The sequence below is a fragment of the Camelus bactrianus genome, chromosome 12 (genome assembly GCF_048773025.1).
Source record: "Camelus bactrianus isolate YW-2024 breed Bactrian camel chromosome 12, ASM4877302v1, whole genome shotgun sequence".
In the NCBI taxonomy this organism is placed as follows: Eukaryota; Metazoa; Chordata; class Mammalia; order Artiodactyla; family Camelidae; genus Camelus; species Camelus bactrianus.
In genome coordinates, this window is record NC_133550.1 from 31,269,806 (window position 1) to 31,288,868 (window position 19,063).

At 50.5% G+C, this 19,063-nt stretch overlaps 1 protein-coding gene across 2 annotated transcripts in view; it reads left to right on the top strand.

Moving 5' to 3' along the window:
• The first annotated feature begins 401 nt into the window (after positions 1–401).
• Positions 402–19,063, top strand: part of NUAK1 (NUAK family kinase 1) — a 67,686-nt gene continuing 49,024 nt past the window's right edge. The window contains exon 1 of one of the 2 annotated variants that reach the window (XM_045506951.2): positions 402–1,572. In XM_045506951.2, coding sequence (XP_045362907.2) covers positions 1,318–1,572 — 255 coding nt within the window. In that variant the 5' untranslated portion in view covers positions 402–1,317. The remainder of the gene's footprint in view (positions 1,573–19,063) is intronic. The other variant, XM_074375141.1, reaches the window with a different exon arrangement.

Consider the following 19,063-nt stretch of genomic DNA (forward strand, 5'->3'; position numbering starts at 1 on the left):
CCCACAGTCCCTGGTTTGCCCACCTCCAAAAGCAGCCTCGGTGGGCAGGGTGGGCGCCCAGCTCCATCCTGCAGCTACTAGCGCCCCAACTCTCTTCCTCTCCCAGCGACTCCCGGGGCTGGAGTCCTGGATGGTGTCGGCAGTTGGGCGGCAGGCCCCAGGTTCAGCCTCCGGGCCTCCCTTCCTCCCGACTCGCCTTTCTTCTGGGAGGGCACCGGGCTGGGGTCAATGCGTCCCTCTTGGGGTTCTCCAGGGCCTGCAACTGCCCCAGGCGAGCAGCCCTCAGGGTGGGGGCCTGCAAGGAGCGGGTGCCAGCCCTGGCGGGGCGGGAAGGGGTGCGCACTGCGGTGGGGGTAGGGGAGCCGTGACTCACCGCCTGTAACCCAACACCCGCCCTGCTTCCCCTCCCCCAGCCTCTCCCCCGTCTCCGGCCTGGCGGCCGCGGCGAAACCCAAAAGAAAATGAAGGGGCGCTCAAGCCCGTGGCGCCCCCGGCCGGATCGCGAGCGGCCCCGGGCGGCTCTCGGCTCCGAGTGCCCTCGTCAGCCCGGCTCCGGGGTTCGGCGAGCAGCCGCCGCCCGGGCACGAGCAGGAAGGGAGGCCGAGCGGCCGGAGCAGGAGGCGGAGACCGCGGCGGCTGCGGTGGAGGGCCCGCGATAGCGGCGGCGGCGGCGGCGGCGGCGGCGGGAGAGCCCGGGGAGTGGGCACCCGGGCTAGGAACCCCGCGATCCCAGTCCCGGCTGAGTGAGGACAAAGCCCTCTGGCCTCCGCTGCGGCCTACCCTGCGCCGCACAAAGGACGAGTCGCGACACGTACCCATCCCCCTCCCAGCTCGGGGTGGCCCAGGGGCCCCAGGAGGCGGCCGGGAGGTGGGGGAAGCCCCAGTCGCGCCGCCCCTCGCCCCCTCCCCGGGGGCCGGCCAGCGCGCCGTCCCCGCCCCCGCCCCGTCTGCGCGTCCTCCCCTGGAGGGGGGCGCGGCGCCCCACGTAACACTCCCCCTCCTGCGCTCGGAGCCACCCCTCTCCCCTCCCTCCCGCGAAAACCACCGCCTCCCCTGCCACCGCCGCCACCTCGCCCGACGCGCCGCAGCTCGCCGCGGCCGGTGGGCGGTGCGCGGACTGTGCGCGCGGGGGGCGCCAGATGTGCCGTCCCCGCCGCCGCCAGTGACCCAGCCGCAGCCCGGGCGGGATTGGGCCGCCTCCCCAATGCTGCGGGGGCGACCTTGAGCGCGCCCCGGTTTCCCTCGGCGGGGACCCCGAGAACCCGAGCGCTGTGCCCGGTCTTGCCCTCTCCAGCCCGGCTCGCCCCGCGTTCAGACATGGAGGGGGCTGCTGCGCCCGCTGCCGGGGACGGCCCCGACTTGAGGCCGGGGGCGCCGGGCTCTCCCCTGGAGACGGTGGCCGGGGCGACCGCAGCCCCCTCGGCGGCGGCCCCAGAGCCCAGGAAGCCGCACGGGGTGAAGCGGCATCACCACAAGCACAACTTGAAGCACCGCTACGAGTTGCAGGAGACCCTGGGCAAAGGCACCTACGGCAAAGTCAAGAGGGCTACCGAGAGGTTTTCGGGTCGAGTGGTGAGTTGGGGAAAAACCCGGGTGGCGCAGGCTAGACGCGGCTGGGGACCGAGGGCACGGGGTCTGGGACGCGGAGGGGGTCTCTTGTTGGAGAGGGGTTCCCGGGAACCCCCGGACAGATTCCTCATTCTCCCCCCAGCTCCCCGTGGCTCAGGCGTGTCTTTCTCCCGAAACACTTGTTACATCCTGTCTGCGCATATTTTGGGGGTTTTGATCCCAGCAGCAAAGTAGTGTTTATGATTTGCAAACACTTTGCAGCGGCGGGACCGTTGGGGTCTCCCTCGCGGGCACGCATTCATGTCCTGGAATGCCTTACTGCTCTAACTCCAAACAGACCCACATCCTCAGCTGGGAGCTGGTCCCCCAAGTCCAGTGTCCTGTAGATGAATGAGACCCCCCACCCCCAACGCCGCATCCTCCCATCACCCTGATGCTACTGTCGCTGCAAGGGAGGGCCGGTTCCTGCCTGTTTTTAAGAGAGGTTAGGGGGCAAAAATAAAGGCTGCTGCATGCCTGAGGGTTGTGACAGTTTGGGTTGGCTTCTGGGAGGACTGAAATGCCCAGGGCATGGACAGCCTCACAGACACTGAGTTGCAGACTCAACTGCAGTTCAGGCCCTGGCTGCAGGGCTACTCCATTGCTTAAGGGGTCTGGCTCAGCCGACCCACTCTTTGTGACAGCTGAAAAGAAACCCTGCCAGGTTCCTAAGACCATTTACACAGCCCCAAGTAGAGCCTTTAGTGCTTTGGGGTCTCTACATTGTCCCAAACTTGGTTTGTTGTCATTTTCCTTTCTGCAGAACAGGATCTTGAAATCCACACTGCTTGTGGCTAGAAGGTTGGGTTCAAAGTGACTGACTGTTGCAGAAAGATTTTGTGTGGTGTGTGGCACAAAATTAACATGATTCTTTGATTTGAAGCATGTCAGTTGGATTTTAATCGACTCAGGGCCAAAGTCAGGAACTAATTATGTGCACTTTTGGGGATGTTTTGGGGCCCAGGGTTGCTTATAAACTTAACAAATGACCACAGGGAAAAAACAAAATGAAGTGGTAGGTTGGTGTTGGTATTTTTCTTTCGCATCTGTGTATTTGGATACCTGGATTACTCCCTTACCTAAGCTTCACCCTTTGGGTTGATACAGCTTTATCCTATAGCTTAAAAAAATCTGTTACGGGTTAATTGGAAATTTGAGACATTATACATTGTATTTTTAAGTTGTCTCCTATCAAATTCTATAGCAAGCATTTGAGAGTGCACTCTGGGGCAGGTGCTTCAGGAGGAGATGGTTGTAGAGATGTCCTTTGAGGAGCATACTTTCAGGTTTGTGGGAGAGGAGGCTGAGAAACGTGCGCTTCATTCATGCTTTTCTTCTGAGGTGATATTCCCCAGGCTGGATGTTGAATAAGCAAAATCTAAGCCTAGCTCCTTGCTCATGTTGTCTTAATAGCTGTTGAAGAATCGCACTGGGAAGTTGGAAAGCGGAATAATGAAAAACAGACGCGGTTTGAGCTGCAGGTTGAGGATGTGAGCTTGTGAGGGGTTGAGTGGTAAGGGTGTGTCTGGGATCTGTAAGAGGATACAGATCCTGAAGGCTGGGATCTGCCGCTAACTGAAAGAATGAAAGCTTGTCTCATGGGTGACATCTTTCTGAGTGTCACTGGGGCTTCAGGTATTTGTCTATCTCTCTGATCCACCGACTAGGATAGAGTGAAGGGGATTGCATCAGTAGACAGCAGCCTGCCTTTCTCTTTTTGTGGGTGTCTTTCCCTTTATTTGCAGAGACTCTGAAACATTCCGTCGGGATTTAGTCGAATGGCCACTAGAGGGCGCCCTGAGAACGGAAGAGGCTCATGTAACAGCTACAAGATTTGAGTCCGGCTGCGTTATTGTCCAGACCTAGTGCAGTTTCCCATTGTGCTATTAATTTCAGCTACATCCCTTGTTTTACTCAAAAATTATGCAAAGATTTTGAATCTGGTAGCATATCCACATCCAGAAACAGGCAATCACCAAACTGCGATCGACTTGATAGATAAGCTTAAGATGTTAGCAAAATCTGGTGAAAACCTTGCATTAAGCAGATGGGAAAACTGAGATTGGGTGAAGGGAAGGCCTCTTTGGTCTTGAGTCCTCCTCCTGCTGAGCACAGTGCTCGCAGATGGTGTTAAAACTTGAGTGAGAAACAGAATTTGTCAGGTGGAAAATTCCCTGTGCCTGACTGAACAGAAAATAAAACAAACACCCCCAAAATTGGTCAGCAAGTTGTTCTTGCCTGTACAGTACGTGGTGACTCAGAAGCTGTCAAAAGCAGCAAGAAATTTTCATCTAAAGTATGAAAAACTTGAAGTTTTCGTAGTTTTCTTTTGGTTCCAAGGATGCACTAAACATTCACAACCTGCTTTTGAGGTGCAGTTAAGGAGAATTCAGAGCATGCTGTCTCAATTCTGCCTTTTAGATCTTTGGGTAGGATTGTGAAGAGATGTTTTATTTTCATTTGTACCCACGCCTTTTAGAGCACTTCCCGAGGGGAGAGTGCCTTTTATAGCTGCTTTGCCAGTACCGGTGGCTGAAGTCGGGTGCTGGGCATCAGGCTGCATGAGATGCTGTGAAATCAGCACTCCTGAGTTGGAGAAGTGTTTAAGAATGAGAGTGCTGTGGCTTTTAATTGCACGTCTGGAAGGGCCTAGTGAATCAAACAAAACGCACCATGCAGCATCATCGCTCTGTGAAAGGCAGTTCCAAAGAGAGTTGTAGAATCAGGAACACAGAGTCAGCTGGTCCAGCCTCTGCCTGATCCAGGCATCCTCCTCTCTGAATCCTAAATGTGGTCTTGCTGCCTCTGCTTAAGCATGTCCACGAGAAAGGACTCCGATCTCCAATCTCTGGCTTCTTCCAGAGATTAACAAACCCCACAATGAGGCAGTCTTGCAGGAGGGCTAAGAGTCTTGGCTTACATCCAAGTCCTGACCAATCTCTTACTAGCTTTGTGACTTTGGGCAAGCTGTAACTTTCAGAAACTTCTGCTTCCTCATCTGTAAAATGGTACCAACTTCATGGACTTGTGAGAATTGAATAAAATAACCTATGGAAAGCCTCAAAGGGGGAAATTAGCAAATTTTTTTCCCTCTTTCAGCAGATGTTTTTTCTCTCACTTGGACTTTCATATAGATTTTAAGACCATTAGACATGATGCATTGGACAATTAACCCTGTGTCCATCCAAGAGAGGTGGGGACATAATCAACTTTGCAGGTTAATTGGGGAAGTGCACCCCTAGGAAGCCCAGAGAGCCAGCCAGATTCTGCTAGGAGCTGAGAACATTTCTAAAGCCTTGAATTTGGGCTTTGTTTATTGCACAACTTTTGCTTTAATACGGTGTTGGGCAGGGCAGTGGAGCAAGCCTCTGTGTGATAACATGGTGTTATCTTTGAGCCAAACTCCCTGGACCCTCAGGCTGCACCCAGCATTGCCAAAAAACCAAGAGCAAAAGCAAACAATGTTTTGGGGAAAGGTGTGATGCGATCACCGCCCCATCAAGGGCTAAGTTCAGCATTCCCTCTGCACCGGGTTATCTCTGGTGAACAGTGCACGGTTTGGCATGAGCAGGAAGCAGGTCTCTGGGAGGGGTCCGTCATGGGAGTGGCAGGGCTTGTGGGCACAATGGGCCCCCAATTTGTCACGGTGTTTCTGGGTGGGTGATGGGGCATCCTCACGCAGCAGTGGAACCTATTTGACCAAAAATGGGTATTTTAAACACTGGCTCAAAGTTATTCATAGCCTGGTGCTGAAAAACTACGGATCAGGGGGCAAAATAGTGAACTGCCAAGCCAGGGGTGCATGGCTGTCATCTGCACGGTGGCTGAGGTGAGGTCCACGTTGCAGCTAGGGCCCACACTTGGTTTCAGGGAGTAAGGGACCTCGGCAGACATGCGGTCCAAACTCCTTATCCTTGAAGTGGGAAAAATGAGGCACAGAAGTGTTGAGTGACTTTTTTGAGGTTGCACAGCTGGTAAGTGACTGAGTTGGGTCTAAGACACCTGATTCTTGGTTTGGTATTTTTCCATCAATCATTTAATAAATCTGTACTAGCGTAGGACATGATCCTCACTCTTAAGGAGTTTGTAATCTAGTAGCAAAGACAAAGTGTACTTACAAATATTGAACTAATTCTACTCAAGTCAGCAAACATTTATTACCATCTGCTTCTCACCATGTTAAATTCTGGTACATACACATGAATAAGACTCGAGGAACTTATAGTCTGGTGGAAGAGACCTGGGGAGCAGTCGCTAGGCCAGGGGTACCTCTTTTACCCAGAAACTGATTATTTTTGGAGATTTTCAAGTTGGAACGTAGCTCATTGAAGCTCAGTTCATTAAACTGAGCTCAGTCCTGGACAGGAGCACCTCTCCCTGTATGGCCGCCGCTGCTATTATTACTACCAGCTGATATTTTTGAGAGTTTGGGGTGTGTCACGCTGTGTTAAGTGCTTGACAGACACATTTTCTCCCACTTAATCCTCACTACAACCCTGAGAGGTGTGCACTCTCATTGGAACCATTTAACAGATGGGGAAAACAACGCTTGGGGAGGTTAAGTAACTTGCCCAGGGTCAAACAGCTAGACAGTGTCAAACAAGTCTTACCTAGCTTGAGACCCATCGCCGCTAGAGAAAGGGAGAACTTTCTTTACGATGCACAGCGGGTGACCTTGGGATTTGGGCGTGGAATTTCGCTTGTGTGCCAGAAGACTAGCTATGGGTGATTCTTCTCCTGGGGCTTTTGCGTCATTCAGGAAGGGGCTAGAGAAGGGGACGTGGCATACTGCGGGATTAGGGAGGGCAAGGGCTGTTGAAGATGGCCCCTGATTTGGGTTTCCCGAGACTGAAACATGGAGCCTTTCAGGAAGAGGGCAGAGTCCAGGGTGAGCGGGCCAGATTGCTTGGATGCAGGGCTTATGCCGGGATGCAGTGGGAGGCAAGGTTGGTCAGATGGGATAAGGGCAATAATAATAATATTTAATAGCGATAATAATAATAATAGCAGCTAATTTTCTTGAGTGCTTATAACATGCCAGGTACATTAAACTAATTTAATTCTCGTAACAAACCTGTAATCATATCATTTTCTGGATGAAGAGACTGAGTCACAGAGAGGTTCACTAGCCTGCCAAGGTCACAGGCAGCAGCAGAGCCAGGGTTTGGACCCGGGCAGTGTGAATGCAGAGACCTTGACCGTCTCCCGTCCTCTGGGTGGGCTGAGCTGGGTTCTGATTATAGTGAGGCTCTGAGCCCATCAGTCTGGGGTGCTGGCTTGGAGCGGGGAGGCCTGCTGGGAGGTTTTCGCAAGAGTTGTGGTATGAGAAGAAAAGGATCGAACAGAGTTGGGGGAGAGAGATGTCTGCTCCTCGGCCAGGAGCATGTTTTAATGAAGCAGGTCAGGGAACTCTCCACCTGGACACACACTTAGTTCTTTGTTCCTTAAGCAGCCTCAGATTCTGGAATCCCTGGGGGGGCCTCGAGAGGTGAGCAGGTTTACTTTTCTGTCTGCAGACAGATATGCACCCACCCCACTCCAGGACGTGGTCTCACTTCCTCCTGCGAAGCTGCAGGACATAAGGAATGAATTGAGGTATCTTGTCCACTGGGACGCCCCGTCTAACTGTCTTGGACCTACTTTCGGTGCCTAGCAGAGTGCCAGGCACATAGTAGTTCCTGAGCAAAGGCCTGTGGGATGGAATGGAAAGGAATACCTTGAGCGAGGGACTATTTAGGAGGCATAGAGGTTGTGGGTCACCATCCCTGACCTCAAGGAGCTTTGAGACTTGTGGACAAGAAAAGACAATGGCTGGAAATGTATGGCGGGTTACGTAGCTGAGTCTGCAAAGACAGGCAGACCTTTCCCTGCACGAATTCCCTTTCTGTTCCATTTACTCCTGCACTCCTTAGGGGGAGAGAGACTTCCTGGCCATGGCTTCCTGTCCTCAGTGGCTCTGGAGTCAGACAGCCTAAGTCTCATTTGTCTTTCCCACATGAAAGTCCTGGAGCATCTGTAAGTTATGATTTGTGAAGTATCTGCTTTAAAGCAGAATGCATTTATCATCCCGCTGGCCCAGACAACACTATACAGCCCAGGAATGAGAAGATCCCAGGCCCCGGCATAGGGGGAGGTAGGCCAGATGACCCACCCGTGAGTCGAGTCTGGCTGTATCGATAAAATTCTCTGGAAACAGCCCAGGAGTGGCCAGATGTTGATTTCACGGCGAGGCTCTTCGGTAAACTTTTAACTGCATGTTAAACTGGGGCTGGGCAAGTCTCCGCCTAGGTCTACCCAGGAGGAATGCAAACGCATGTCCACACAGAAACTTGCACACAAATGTTTGTAGCAGAATTGTTCCTAAGAGCCCCAAAGTAGAAGCAAGCCAAATGTCTATCAACTGATGGGTGGACAGACAGAGTGTGGTGTGTTCATTCCTTTTAGAGGATAACATTTATGATCAATTCCATAATTTTATTTATGGAATATTACTCAGGAATAAAAAGAAATGAAGTACTGCTACGTGCTGCAATAGGGGTGAACCTTGAAAGCAATATGCTGAGTGAAAGAAGCCAGTCACAGATCAGATGTTGGATGATTTCATTTCTCTGAAATATCCCCACGTAGGCAAATCCATAGAGACAGGAAATAAATGAGTGGTTGCCTAGGGCCGGAGTGGGTTGGAAGTAAATGAGGAGAGGCTGCTTATGGGGCCGGGGTTTCTTCCTGGGGTGATGAAAGTGTTCTAAAATTGATTGTAATGATGGTTGCACAACTCTGTGAATACGCTAGAAACCCCTGGGTTATGCATTTTTGAATGTGTGAATTGTATGATATGTGAGTTCTGTCTCCATAAAGCTATGGAAACCAACTGAGGCTTGGGGAGAGGTTGGGAAGTGGAGATGGAGGCAGAAACCTGTGTCTATCAGGCCCCCCAGATTCCAGCTTCAGAGCTCCCGTGTTCTGTAAGGAGTGGAAAGCCTTGTCCAGTGTGCCACGGTCAAGACTGCGCCCTGGGACCAGACTGCTGGGCTCCCCGATCCATCCCACCCCTTGACAGCCGTGTGGTCTCATTTCTTCTAAATCTCTGGGTTCTCACCGGGGCCTCATAGAATTCTTACTGGGGCCTCATGGAGTTCTTTATGGGTGAGAGGATTCAGTAAGGTGACATGATGTAGGTAAGCCTTTAGCCCTAAGCCTGGCATATAGTAGGTGCACAGCACAGTACACGCAGCGAGAGCCATGGCTGGTCTAGGCACATTTGTGCCTATTAGGAAAAGGCCCCTCTCTAGGTGGATGAATTTAAAAGGTTGGTCTCCTGGCCCCACAGAAGCCCCCCCGGGCTGGCGGCTCCAGGGGGTGGGAACGTGTGGGCTGGGTGCCCTGGGCGCCCATTCCGCAGCCCTGATGGCGGCTCTCACTGTTCTCCATCGCTACCACTCGTCACCACGCTGTGGCTGAAGATTCCCAGGATAAAGACGCAGCCTCTACTGGGGTTGGCACCTGTTTCCTTTCAATCTCGCAATAAAGCAGGTGTATATAATGAGGGCTTCCTCAAGTGCCCAGGACAGTGGGACATTTCAGAGCGGGTGAGGACAAGTCTGCCATCGAGGTACAGAGAAGTTAGTGGGGCCATGCAGTGAACACACCTGGAGTAATCTGAGAACGTGGAAGGGAGTGTGTGAATGAGGAGCGGAGGAAGGAGTCACAGCGTGGAATCAGCCAGACTTGGGTTCCAGGTCCTCCCTGCAATTCGGCAGCTGGATGATCCTGGGGAAGCGGCACGTTTTTTCCGAGCTTCTGTTTTCTCATCTAGAAAGTGTGGCTGCCGATAGCCTACCCAGTGGGACTGCCAAGAGAAGTAGGATTTGGCAGCTTCCAATGCAGAGCCTGTGCAGAGTAGGCCCTTGAAAACGAGAGCTAGGATTACTATTTTGGTGAGAGGTACTAGCATCAAGGAGCTGGTGGTCGTCTTGTCCCTGCTTCAAGCCCTCCCGTGGGTTGCATGGGGACCGAATTCTGGATTTGCTACATCTTTCAAGTCCTGCCTAGGTGTCCAAACTCCCACTTCCTTATTCCCCCCTCTTGGCCCTGTGTCATTTCCTTCAGAGCATGTGAACCATGTGGGTTTGATGATTTGTCTGCATCCCCTTCCTCCCTGAATAGAAGCGAGACAGGGCCCCTATCTTACTCACTACTGCATCCTGGCCTGTAGCCTGGTACCAGGAATATAGTAGGTGTTCAGTAAGAATGAAAAAATGAATGAATGAGCAGCTGCATGAAGAGGGGTGCAGCAGCAGTCCTGGGAGGGGAGAGTTCTGTGGAGGTGGGAGGCAGCAGGGAAGGCCCCTTGGGCCCCTCTCCTCCTCCTTTTCCGGGTCACCCTTCTCCTCACTGCATGGACAGCTGTGCAGAGCTCAGCATCGCCAGGTGCCTCTCCATTGCGGCTCTGCCCTGAGGCTGGAGGGAGGAGGAGGGAAGCGGATTCCCACCCTCGGTGGCTGCTCCCCACAGTTCTTTGGAGCTCTGTAGCCTCCTTAGGTCACTCCCACACTTCCGGAGACTCCAGCCCCTCATCTGAGAATCCCTGGTGACCAGCTCTGCAGAGTCGGCAAGCTTTAGATGCAAAATGCATTTGCAAGATTTTCAAAACATTTTCACCCTGGGTCGTAAATCAGGTACTTAAAGAATTGTAAACCAACTGGAGTACAGTTAATGTATGTCTGGAAAAAACACCATCGTGATTTGCCTTTTAAACATGAGAAAAGAATTCCACTTCGTTTACTTTCATTAGAGGTATTTAGAGGCAGCTTGAGGTTTCCAGTGGGAATGTGCTAAGAGGCCGCTGTGGTAGGCTCCCTCCTTCCCTGGAAGGGGAGGGAAAGGGCGGTGTCCAGGTGGCTTAGGGCACAACTTGCATCTGTGTGGCCCAAGAACGATTTCCCAGTTTGAAAAAGGAGCTGAGAATATGAAAACGAATATATGTATATTCATGTATGACTGAAGCATTGTGCTGTACACAGGAAATTGACACAACATTGTAAACTGACTATATCTCAATTGAAAAAAAAAAGAGCCGATTCTTTGTCTTGGTGATTCCTAACGGCCCCATCCCCTCCCAGTGGTGTCAAGCTCCTTGTCTTTCACGTGGCTCAACAGCCACAAAGGCAGCTTACGGGTGCAGGTTAGAAGGGGTCCTTGCTGGCTGTTGTCATGTCACTGCAAGTTGGGCTCAGTCCGTGTACGATTTGCCCCAACTGCCAAAGGATCTCATATCTCTGTCTTCTACAGGAGGGTAGAAGGGAAGTGGATGCTCCAGTCTAGGAATCCAACAGGGAGCATGAGGTGGTTTGGAGCCTGCCTCTGGAGCCAGGTGCCTGCGTTGGAGAGCCCCCCTCCCAAACTCCTGGGTACCTTTGAGACAGGCAGCTCAACTCAGTTTCTTCATCTGTGAAATGGAACTGGTTGGGAGGATAAATGAGTGGGGTGTACATGGAGTTCTTAGGAAAGTGTGTGGCCCACAGTGAGTGTTAGTCTTGGAAGGAGCCCTCTTGGGAGAGGCAGGCCTGGGACTCAGCCGTCTTTGTACCTCGGGCGGCCTGGGCACAGGGCACCACACAGAGTAGGTACCTGGTGTTGAATCTCCTTTCTTCACCTGTAAATCAAGGGGCTGAGACAAAATGCTCTCCAAGGTCCCTGCCAGCTCACAGGAAGAGGACCCTGGGATTTGCTGAATGAAATTGGTGAAATGTAGGCTTCGTTTCCTGTTGCCTGGTTTTTGGCAAAAGGTTTCTTTGTTGGGGAAAGTGGAAGTATCTTTAACTCCCAAACCCTTTTCAGATTGTTTGGTGCAGTGTAAGGAGAGTCTGAACTCCTGTTCAGCTCAAGGCAGGCCCTGCTTTTTAAGCACGTCAGTGAGGTGGGCTCTGAACTAGGCTGTGTGTGAGACAGAAGATTCTCACTTTCAAAGAACCTATCAGTTTTCTCATCTGTAAAACAGGGCGATAATAGAACCTGCCTCCTAGGTTGTCAGGGACGGTGCCAAGAACAGTGCCTGACACGTAGCCAGTTCTCAACAAATGTTAGCTGTGATTATTTGGGATTCAGAGGGAGGCAAACTCATATTCTGCTGGGCAATTTGGAGGGATCTTCATTCATCTCTTAGGTACTTAGAGTCTAGGGGGCTTTGCTTTTTGTCCAGGTGAGGCTGGAGACCTGTGGCTGCCTCTCCTCTTCGCTGTGCATTTGGGTCTCCCGGTGGCTTTAGCAGTGATGGGGGGATTCCGCACCCAGGGAGCTCCTTCGTCCTGGGGATGGGTGGGTGGAGGCAAGCCTCCGGGGATGAGGAAGAGTCTAAAGAGGGGGCTCTCTCCTGGGGGAAGGCATGTTTTTGGCAACCTCATCTAAAGGGAAGAATTGACTAATAGATTTACTACTCTTTCATCGTTCAAGATGAAATCACTCCATCAATTCACTTCCATGGAGCACTTTGTAATGGCCAGGCCTTGGGGTAGGTGTGTTACCTGCATCATCTCACTGAATGCCTTGTCATTCTTAGACCCCACTCCCCCTAGAAGAGAGATGCTGTCACAACCCCCACTTTACTGCAGAGGGACTGAGGCCCCAGGACACACTCTCTGTTACCTGATGGTGGTGGCAGGAATGAACCTCATGTCTGTCTGAGCTCTTGGCTACGACCCTAGATGGCTTCCAAGAAGAAGTAGAGATAACGTTTTTTTCTGATGGTCGATGTTCCTTCTGCCTCTCCCAGGGAGCCTGTTTAAGCATATTTATTCAGATATCTGTTGGGCTTCTCCTCTGTATTGGGCACTGTGTAGGCAGCAGGGGACAACAGGGTACAGGATATGGCCTTTCCCCCAAAGGAGCTCAACCACCTTCTGGTTCTAGAACATTCATCTACCCCTTGTCATTTCTAGATCCTCAGTCTTTGTGGTCCACACTTAACCCCTCCTTGCTGATCCATTTAAGGAGTCTGATTCCCCATTGTATTTTTTTTTTCTGTTTTACTCTGTTATAATTTCATTCCTTTACATCAAGTACATTCATTATGCAGCCTTGACGTTCTCAGTATCAATTAAAAGAGATTCCAGCAAACTTTGAGAAGCTCTTAGTGGTCCTTGATACAACATTTCTGCCTTGTATAGCGCTTGGTAAATTTGAAAATGAACTCTTTCTCCATCTAGCAGAAGCTGTGGGAGGTAAGAGGCTGATTTTTGGGTTGACCTGGAGAGCTCAGAGCCCAGCACGTGAAAGTGTTTAGATGGGAAGGCAGGGCAGTGATGCCCTGGCTCCAGGGAGAACCCCACTTTGCATCTTCCTCATGGTTAATTGGTGTCTGTTTCCCAGGCAGAATCAAATGGAATGCTCGGGGAGGGAACCAGTGTGAGTGGGTGTGCAGGCAGCTGGTGGCAGAAATCCTAGAGAGGAGAGAATGGAGTGGAAATCTCCACTGACTTGTATCCACCTCCTTGAATGTGTAGGAAGGACCAGAGCTGGAGGAGGATGCTTTCCCTAACGGTCACGATAGCAGGAAGCATTTACTGAGTGACGAGTGTGTCCTAACTACTTTACATGCTTTCTCTCCTTTCAGCCTGTATTATTAGTGCCTTCATTTTGCAGACAAGGAAGGAGAGGCTTAGAGAGGTCAGAGGACTTGCCCAAAGTCACTGAGCTGGGATCTAGGGCTGGGCTGTCTGACTTCAGGGTCAAGGTCATAACCACTGGGCTCCCTGCCTCTCACAGGTGCAGATCCTTGGAAGCTTCTGCAGCTTCCTCTTTGGTTCTTCACCCATACGCTGGGTGGTGGGCTCCCACTGAACCCAGACTTACTGCTCGGAGACGTCATCTCCAGTCTTGAGAAAATAGCAATTGGAGGAACTTTATTTCATGATCCCAATTATTCCGTGTCTTTTCTGTCATCCCGGTGCCTTGTTCTGCACCTGGTGCCCAACAAGGAGGCAGTACATGTTTGTGGAATGGCTGCGGAGTGTCAGGGGTCTGGGTATGTTGTCAGGAGACCTGGGGGCCAATCCCATCGTTGCCACAACTTGATCTGTGTGACCTTGGGCGAGGTATGTCCCTGCTATGGCTTCAACTAATTTATCTGTAAAATGAGAGTTCTGGGACTGATTTGGAGCTCACATTCCAGCCCCTTCCAGATTCTGCACTTGGTGAATCTTCGGGGATTGTCCCAAGGTTGCTTCAAAGTGGCAGTCACTGACTCCTCCCATGTTTGTCTTCCTTCACTAGAAAGAAGGCAGGCTCTACTTGGGCACGGAGTCTCATCAGTTCTGTTTATTGGTGTGTTCCAAGTGCTGAGCACGGGGCCCAGCAGACAAATACTCATGCCCTGCACGCATGCACGCCTGAACGAGTGATTGCAGTATCTCTCTTGCTGATGAAATCTCAGGATATAAACTATTGTGGGGCTAAAGCCCAAGAAGAAAATTAAGAAGCAAAAGTACCATTTTCCAGGAAAAACACCATCTTTATGAAGGCAAGATACAGCTGAGACTGGGAAAGTTTATTATCTCTGTCTGCTAGCTGAGGGATTAGGGAGTCAGGCAGGATTCTTCAGTTTTTCATCTGGTGATGCATTTTGGAAACCACAGAGAAAACAAAACAAAAACAAAAACTCTCCCCTTCCTTCCCCCACCTCCCACTCTCCCCTTTAACTTCAAGCTGAAAAAGCACTTGCTGCTTAAAACAGCTCAAGAAGGAAAAAATTATAACAAATATTTTGCATTTCTCTGGTGGCGGCAGGCACAGCCTGAATTCCTTTCAGCCCCACAATGAGTTCTAATTTTATGAAATGTTTGGATTAGCCACCAATTTTCCGGTGGAATTTAGGAGGCTTGTCTTCGTACTTAGGCTTGAAGCGAAAAAATCTCATAAAATCCGTGCAGGGCCCAGTGGGACGTTCTAGCCAAGGACAAAGTGACCATCAGCAGAATGATGCTGGCAGCTGTGGGCCGGCTTTGTGGACGGTGGTGTGTTCTTGAACTGCAGTCTCCGGGCCTTGGCTGGGCTGCATACCGCTTCCAGCTGATCATGGCCTATAAAAATTCCATCCCCAGTACAGCGCCTCGTACCTGATCTCGTTCTTTCAGTTCCCAGAGCCAGAGAACGTTAGGGCATCTGGTAATTGGGTGAGAGGCATTTGATAACACAGCGTGCTCTACCCCGCCTCCCCTCTGTAGCACCGATTGCCTTGTGTTGTAATTTCTAGTTTACTTATCTCTTTCTGCCTCTTGACCTGCACTATCTCATAGGGACACACGTGGCTATTAAAGTTATAATTAATTACAATGAAATAAAAATAAAAGCTTCAGTCCCTAAAATTAAAAACTTAAGTTCCTTGGTCATACTAGCCACATGTTAAGTGCTCGACGGCCGTACCGGGCTAGTGGCCACCATCGGGCAGTGCGGAAAAGATCATTCCATCATCATAGAAAGTTCTGAAGGAAGGCGCTGCTCTCACTGAGTTTAATGACGGCAGTGACATGCTCCACCCCTGTCCTTGCTTTACTAGCTGCGTACATAGCGATTGTCACCATCTGTAATGATCTCTGAGCAGCCTCATTCATCATCGTGTCTGCATCTCCAGTGTCTAAAACAGTGCCTGGTATATAGTAAGCACCGTGAAGATTTTTAGAATGAATGAATGATCCAGCATGGCTTTGCATGCTCCTGACACATAGCAGGCCTTCAAAAAAAAGGACTGAATATTTATAGAGCTGGGACTCTTGAATGGATTCATCTGGTATTTGTTGAGCACTTAGTATGTGTCAGGCGTGGTGCGAGGCTCTCAGGTATGATAATGAGCAAATGGACATGAGCTTATCCGATCTAATGGCGCTTAGCTTTGCGGGGATGTGTGAATCTCCTGGGTGTGCCTGTTAAAATGCACCATCCTTGGCACCCACCCCTGAGACCCTGATCCAGCAGGGCTGGGGTGGGACTTAGGGAGACCTGGGAATCTTTTGCATTTTAACCAAGCGACGTAAGGGAATGTGTCGGGGGTTGGTCCGTGGTCCATACTTGGGAAACACAGCCCTGGGAAGCTAGTTGTGTTCATCTGAGGATACACCACCCCACTTGATTCAGACCACACCTTCTCTTGTGATAACTAGAGGGCCCTAAGACCCCAGGCCTTTGTAATGGAGCTGTAGTTTGAGGTCTCTTTGCCTGTTAGTTTCCCATGGAGTGATAATATTACAAACAATGACATAGCAGGAATTGTGCCAGGTGGTAGTCTAAGCACATTGAATCCCAGACCTAATTTATCCTCGTGGCAACTTTAAGAGCACATTAAATTTAATGCACAGCATTGTCCCTGTTTTACAGCGGATAAACTGAGGCACAGAAAATTAAGCCACTTGCCCATATTTGCACTACTCATAAGTGGAACTCAAACCCTGAAATGCTGCAGTGCCGCTGCTTACAGTCACTGGACTTTGAGCTGCTGCCCCCCACCTGCACTGCCTCCCCACCCCTCATGCTGGATGTGCCTCTATATCGTTTTCTGCCAGTTGCTCAGAATCAAAAATCAGGGATATTTATGACATGCCTGTTTAGGGGATTAACACGGGTGGACATTATGAGCTCTGTTGCTCTGCAGATGCCCCTCCCTGGCCTCAAGGAGCATAATTCATTCATTTGCCAGACCTTTCCTTGGGCCTGCTAGGTGCCAGCTCTGTGCTGTGCTGCCACAGGTAAGAGGCTTGCAGCTAATGGGAGGTGGGCAGAGGCACAGGCAGGGACCTCCTGAGCTAGAGTCGCACCCCACAGAGGTCTTCCTTTAGATGGGAAAAGCAAAGCAAATCTTAAAAGCTGGGTGTTTCCTCATTTTGCTGCTTGTGACTCTCCATTTTTTATATAGTTTTGCTGTAGAACATGCCTGTTTCACCCAGTAGGGGTTCTGAGTGTGTGTATTTTGTATGTGTGGTGGGTTGGTTCAACGTAAAGAAAGTTGTGTCTCCCTCCCCAGCCTTTTTTCCCCCACTTAGCAAGGCAGGAAACCCTGTAGAGTTGGGAGATGCCCAGAACTCGGGACTCACTTGGGAGAACCTTAAAACAAGGGGAGTGAGAGGAGAGGAGGGAACATTTCTAGAATAACTGCTGAGTGTGTGCAGGACACCCTCACTGAGGCCACTTATCTGCATCATCTTGTGTCAGCAACACTGTGACGTGAAGTGACCATTATTCCCACTTTGCAGTTAAAGAAGTTGAGGCTCAGAAAGGGTAACTGATCTGCTCAAGTAATCAAGGTTGCCTGGGAGTTAAAAACTCAGGTCTGTATGATCCACTGTGGGTTCTTCCCACGACACCGCTGGTTCTCAGTCCCGGATGAGCATTAGAATAACCTAGGGACCTTTTGGAAGCTCCCTGGGGATGGGGTCTGGGCAGCACCATTTTGAAGTAGGCCCCTAGGTGCACACGGCTGGAGCTGAAACCACAGTGCAGCATGCGACTGCAGAGGCCCAATCGGCTGCACTCCTGAATGTGTCCCCATCCAGGCCTGGTCAACCTGGCACCTTGCCCACAGGAAGGTGAGGCCCCTCCCCTACCTTGTCCCCAGCGTGCTTCCTACAGGGAGGGCTGGTGCGTCCAGAGCATCCCGCTGGACGTGAGCCGGGACCTTTTGCTCTGTTGCATCAGCGGCTGCCCGTAAATCGGCAGCCGGCTTGTTTTCTTTTTAGGCCCCAGTTGTAGCGACCTTTGTGTGTCTGTTTATTTCAGAGAAATAATTCCATCCTGCAAAATTGATTCCCTGGGGGCTACAGAAGTACATTTGGAGGGACTTCTTTTACTGGGGTGACCCGAAATGTCCTCTTTCAAAAGAGGCTGCAGCTGTTCCTTTTCTCCCAAGCCCCATCTCACTTTGTCCTCTGACATTGTCCTCTCAGACTTGTATTTTGAAGGTCTCTCTGTAGGATTCTTACTTACACACATCTCTGTATGGCCTATTTGTTCATAATAATAGTTGTAAAAAGCAGCTTTGGAGCATACACTGTATGTTGGGCACTAGTGGGCCCTGTATAGCGGTCTTCTGTATGTCTCGTTGCTTTTTGCCTTTCCTTGGCAGTGATGAGAGTAAACAAACCTGAAATCTGAGGATCTTTATCCCTGAATGGAGGAAGTTACAACTGTGCCATGAGATTTGCTGGGCTTATTGGAAGATGAGGTGTCCCAGGGACGGTAGAGGCCACCATGTTGGGGCAGTTGGCTGGGCTGGGATGGCGGTAGATTGTTGGCCAGCGGAACAGAGGGGTGTGGGAAAAGCAGAGAGCAGCCAACAGCCCTTAGTGGTCAACCTGCCATGAACCTCTGTCAAGAAAATGGAGAATTCTGGTTAATCTGATGCGTTGGTTAAGTGGAGATATTAGTAAGTTATAGGGAACTCTAAATATGTTTTTCCAGGTAATTGAAGCTCCCCCATTTACAAACCGTCTTTAAAAAATCTACAGCCATTTCTTATGGAAATCTTTCTCCAGTGGACGCACACTTTCTTGCCTTCTTAAAACAAAGTACCTTGAAGGTAGTTAAACTTTTTCTTGACATCTTTCGGGAACTTATTTTGGAGTTTTCAAACCTGCTGTTTTATAGTTTGTCTATCTGCTCCTACTCCAGCTTCCATTCCTTTTTGTGACCCTTTTAAATGATAACATTTTCTTTTCTCTATAGCATAAATAATGCATGCTCAATACTGGAAACTCACAATACACAGAAAAGGTAAAGATGAAAGGTGAACTGAGTTGTCCTCCCTTGATTCTATCAGTGAGCCTATCTCCACGGCTTTCTAGTTCCACTTTTCCACTTCCCTACAGGTTTGTCACGACCAAGCTTATTAGCACTGTGTCAGCAGGGAAGCCTTGGGTGACCATCTTCAGGGGCTTGGTGGATGGATTCCATGCCATTTCTTGGGGTGGCTTTTCTAAGAGTTGATTTCTCTAACTCATACAGTCTTCACAGATGAGTGGGGCCTGACGGTGAATCTAGGGAAGTTCCATTTTCTCATGTAACAGAGTGAGCCATTGTCGGGGGAGGGGGCCCGGCCAGGGTCACTTGATATGTGGCCGAGCTGGGTCTCTTGACTCAAGGTCCAGTGCTTTTCCCATTTTGCCCCATCTCACCTATGGTCTGATTGTGGCTTAAGGGATAAGTGGCTTTAGAATAAAGGAGCTATTGCTACATGTGGAAATCTAAAACCAGGAAAAAAACCTACTTTCACCTCAGTCATCTAGATTGCTCAAATGACAGGTGTTTTTAACTTCTTTTCTGAGGGAGGAAGAAGCAGAATGTGGCCCCCTCTCTCCGTCATACCAGACCCACCCTCTTTTTGAATATCCATCTTGGATTAATACTGAAACGGACTCAGAAACACACTTGAAAGCAACTTACATTATTATCTGTACATAGCTTACATTTTATG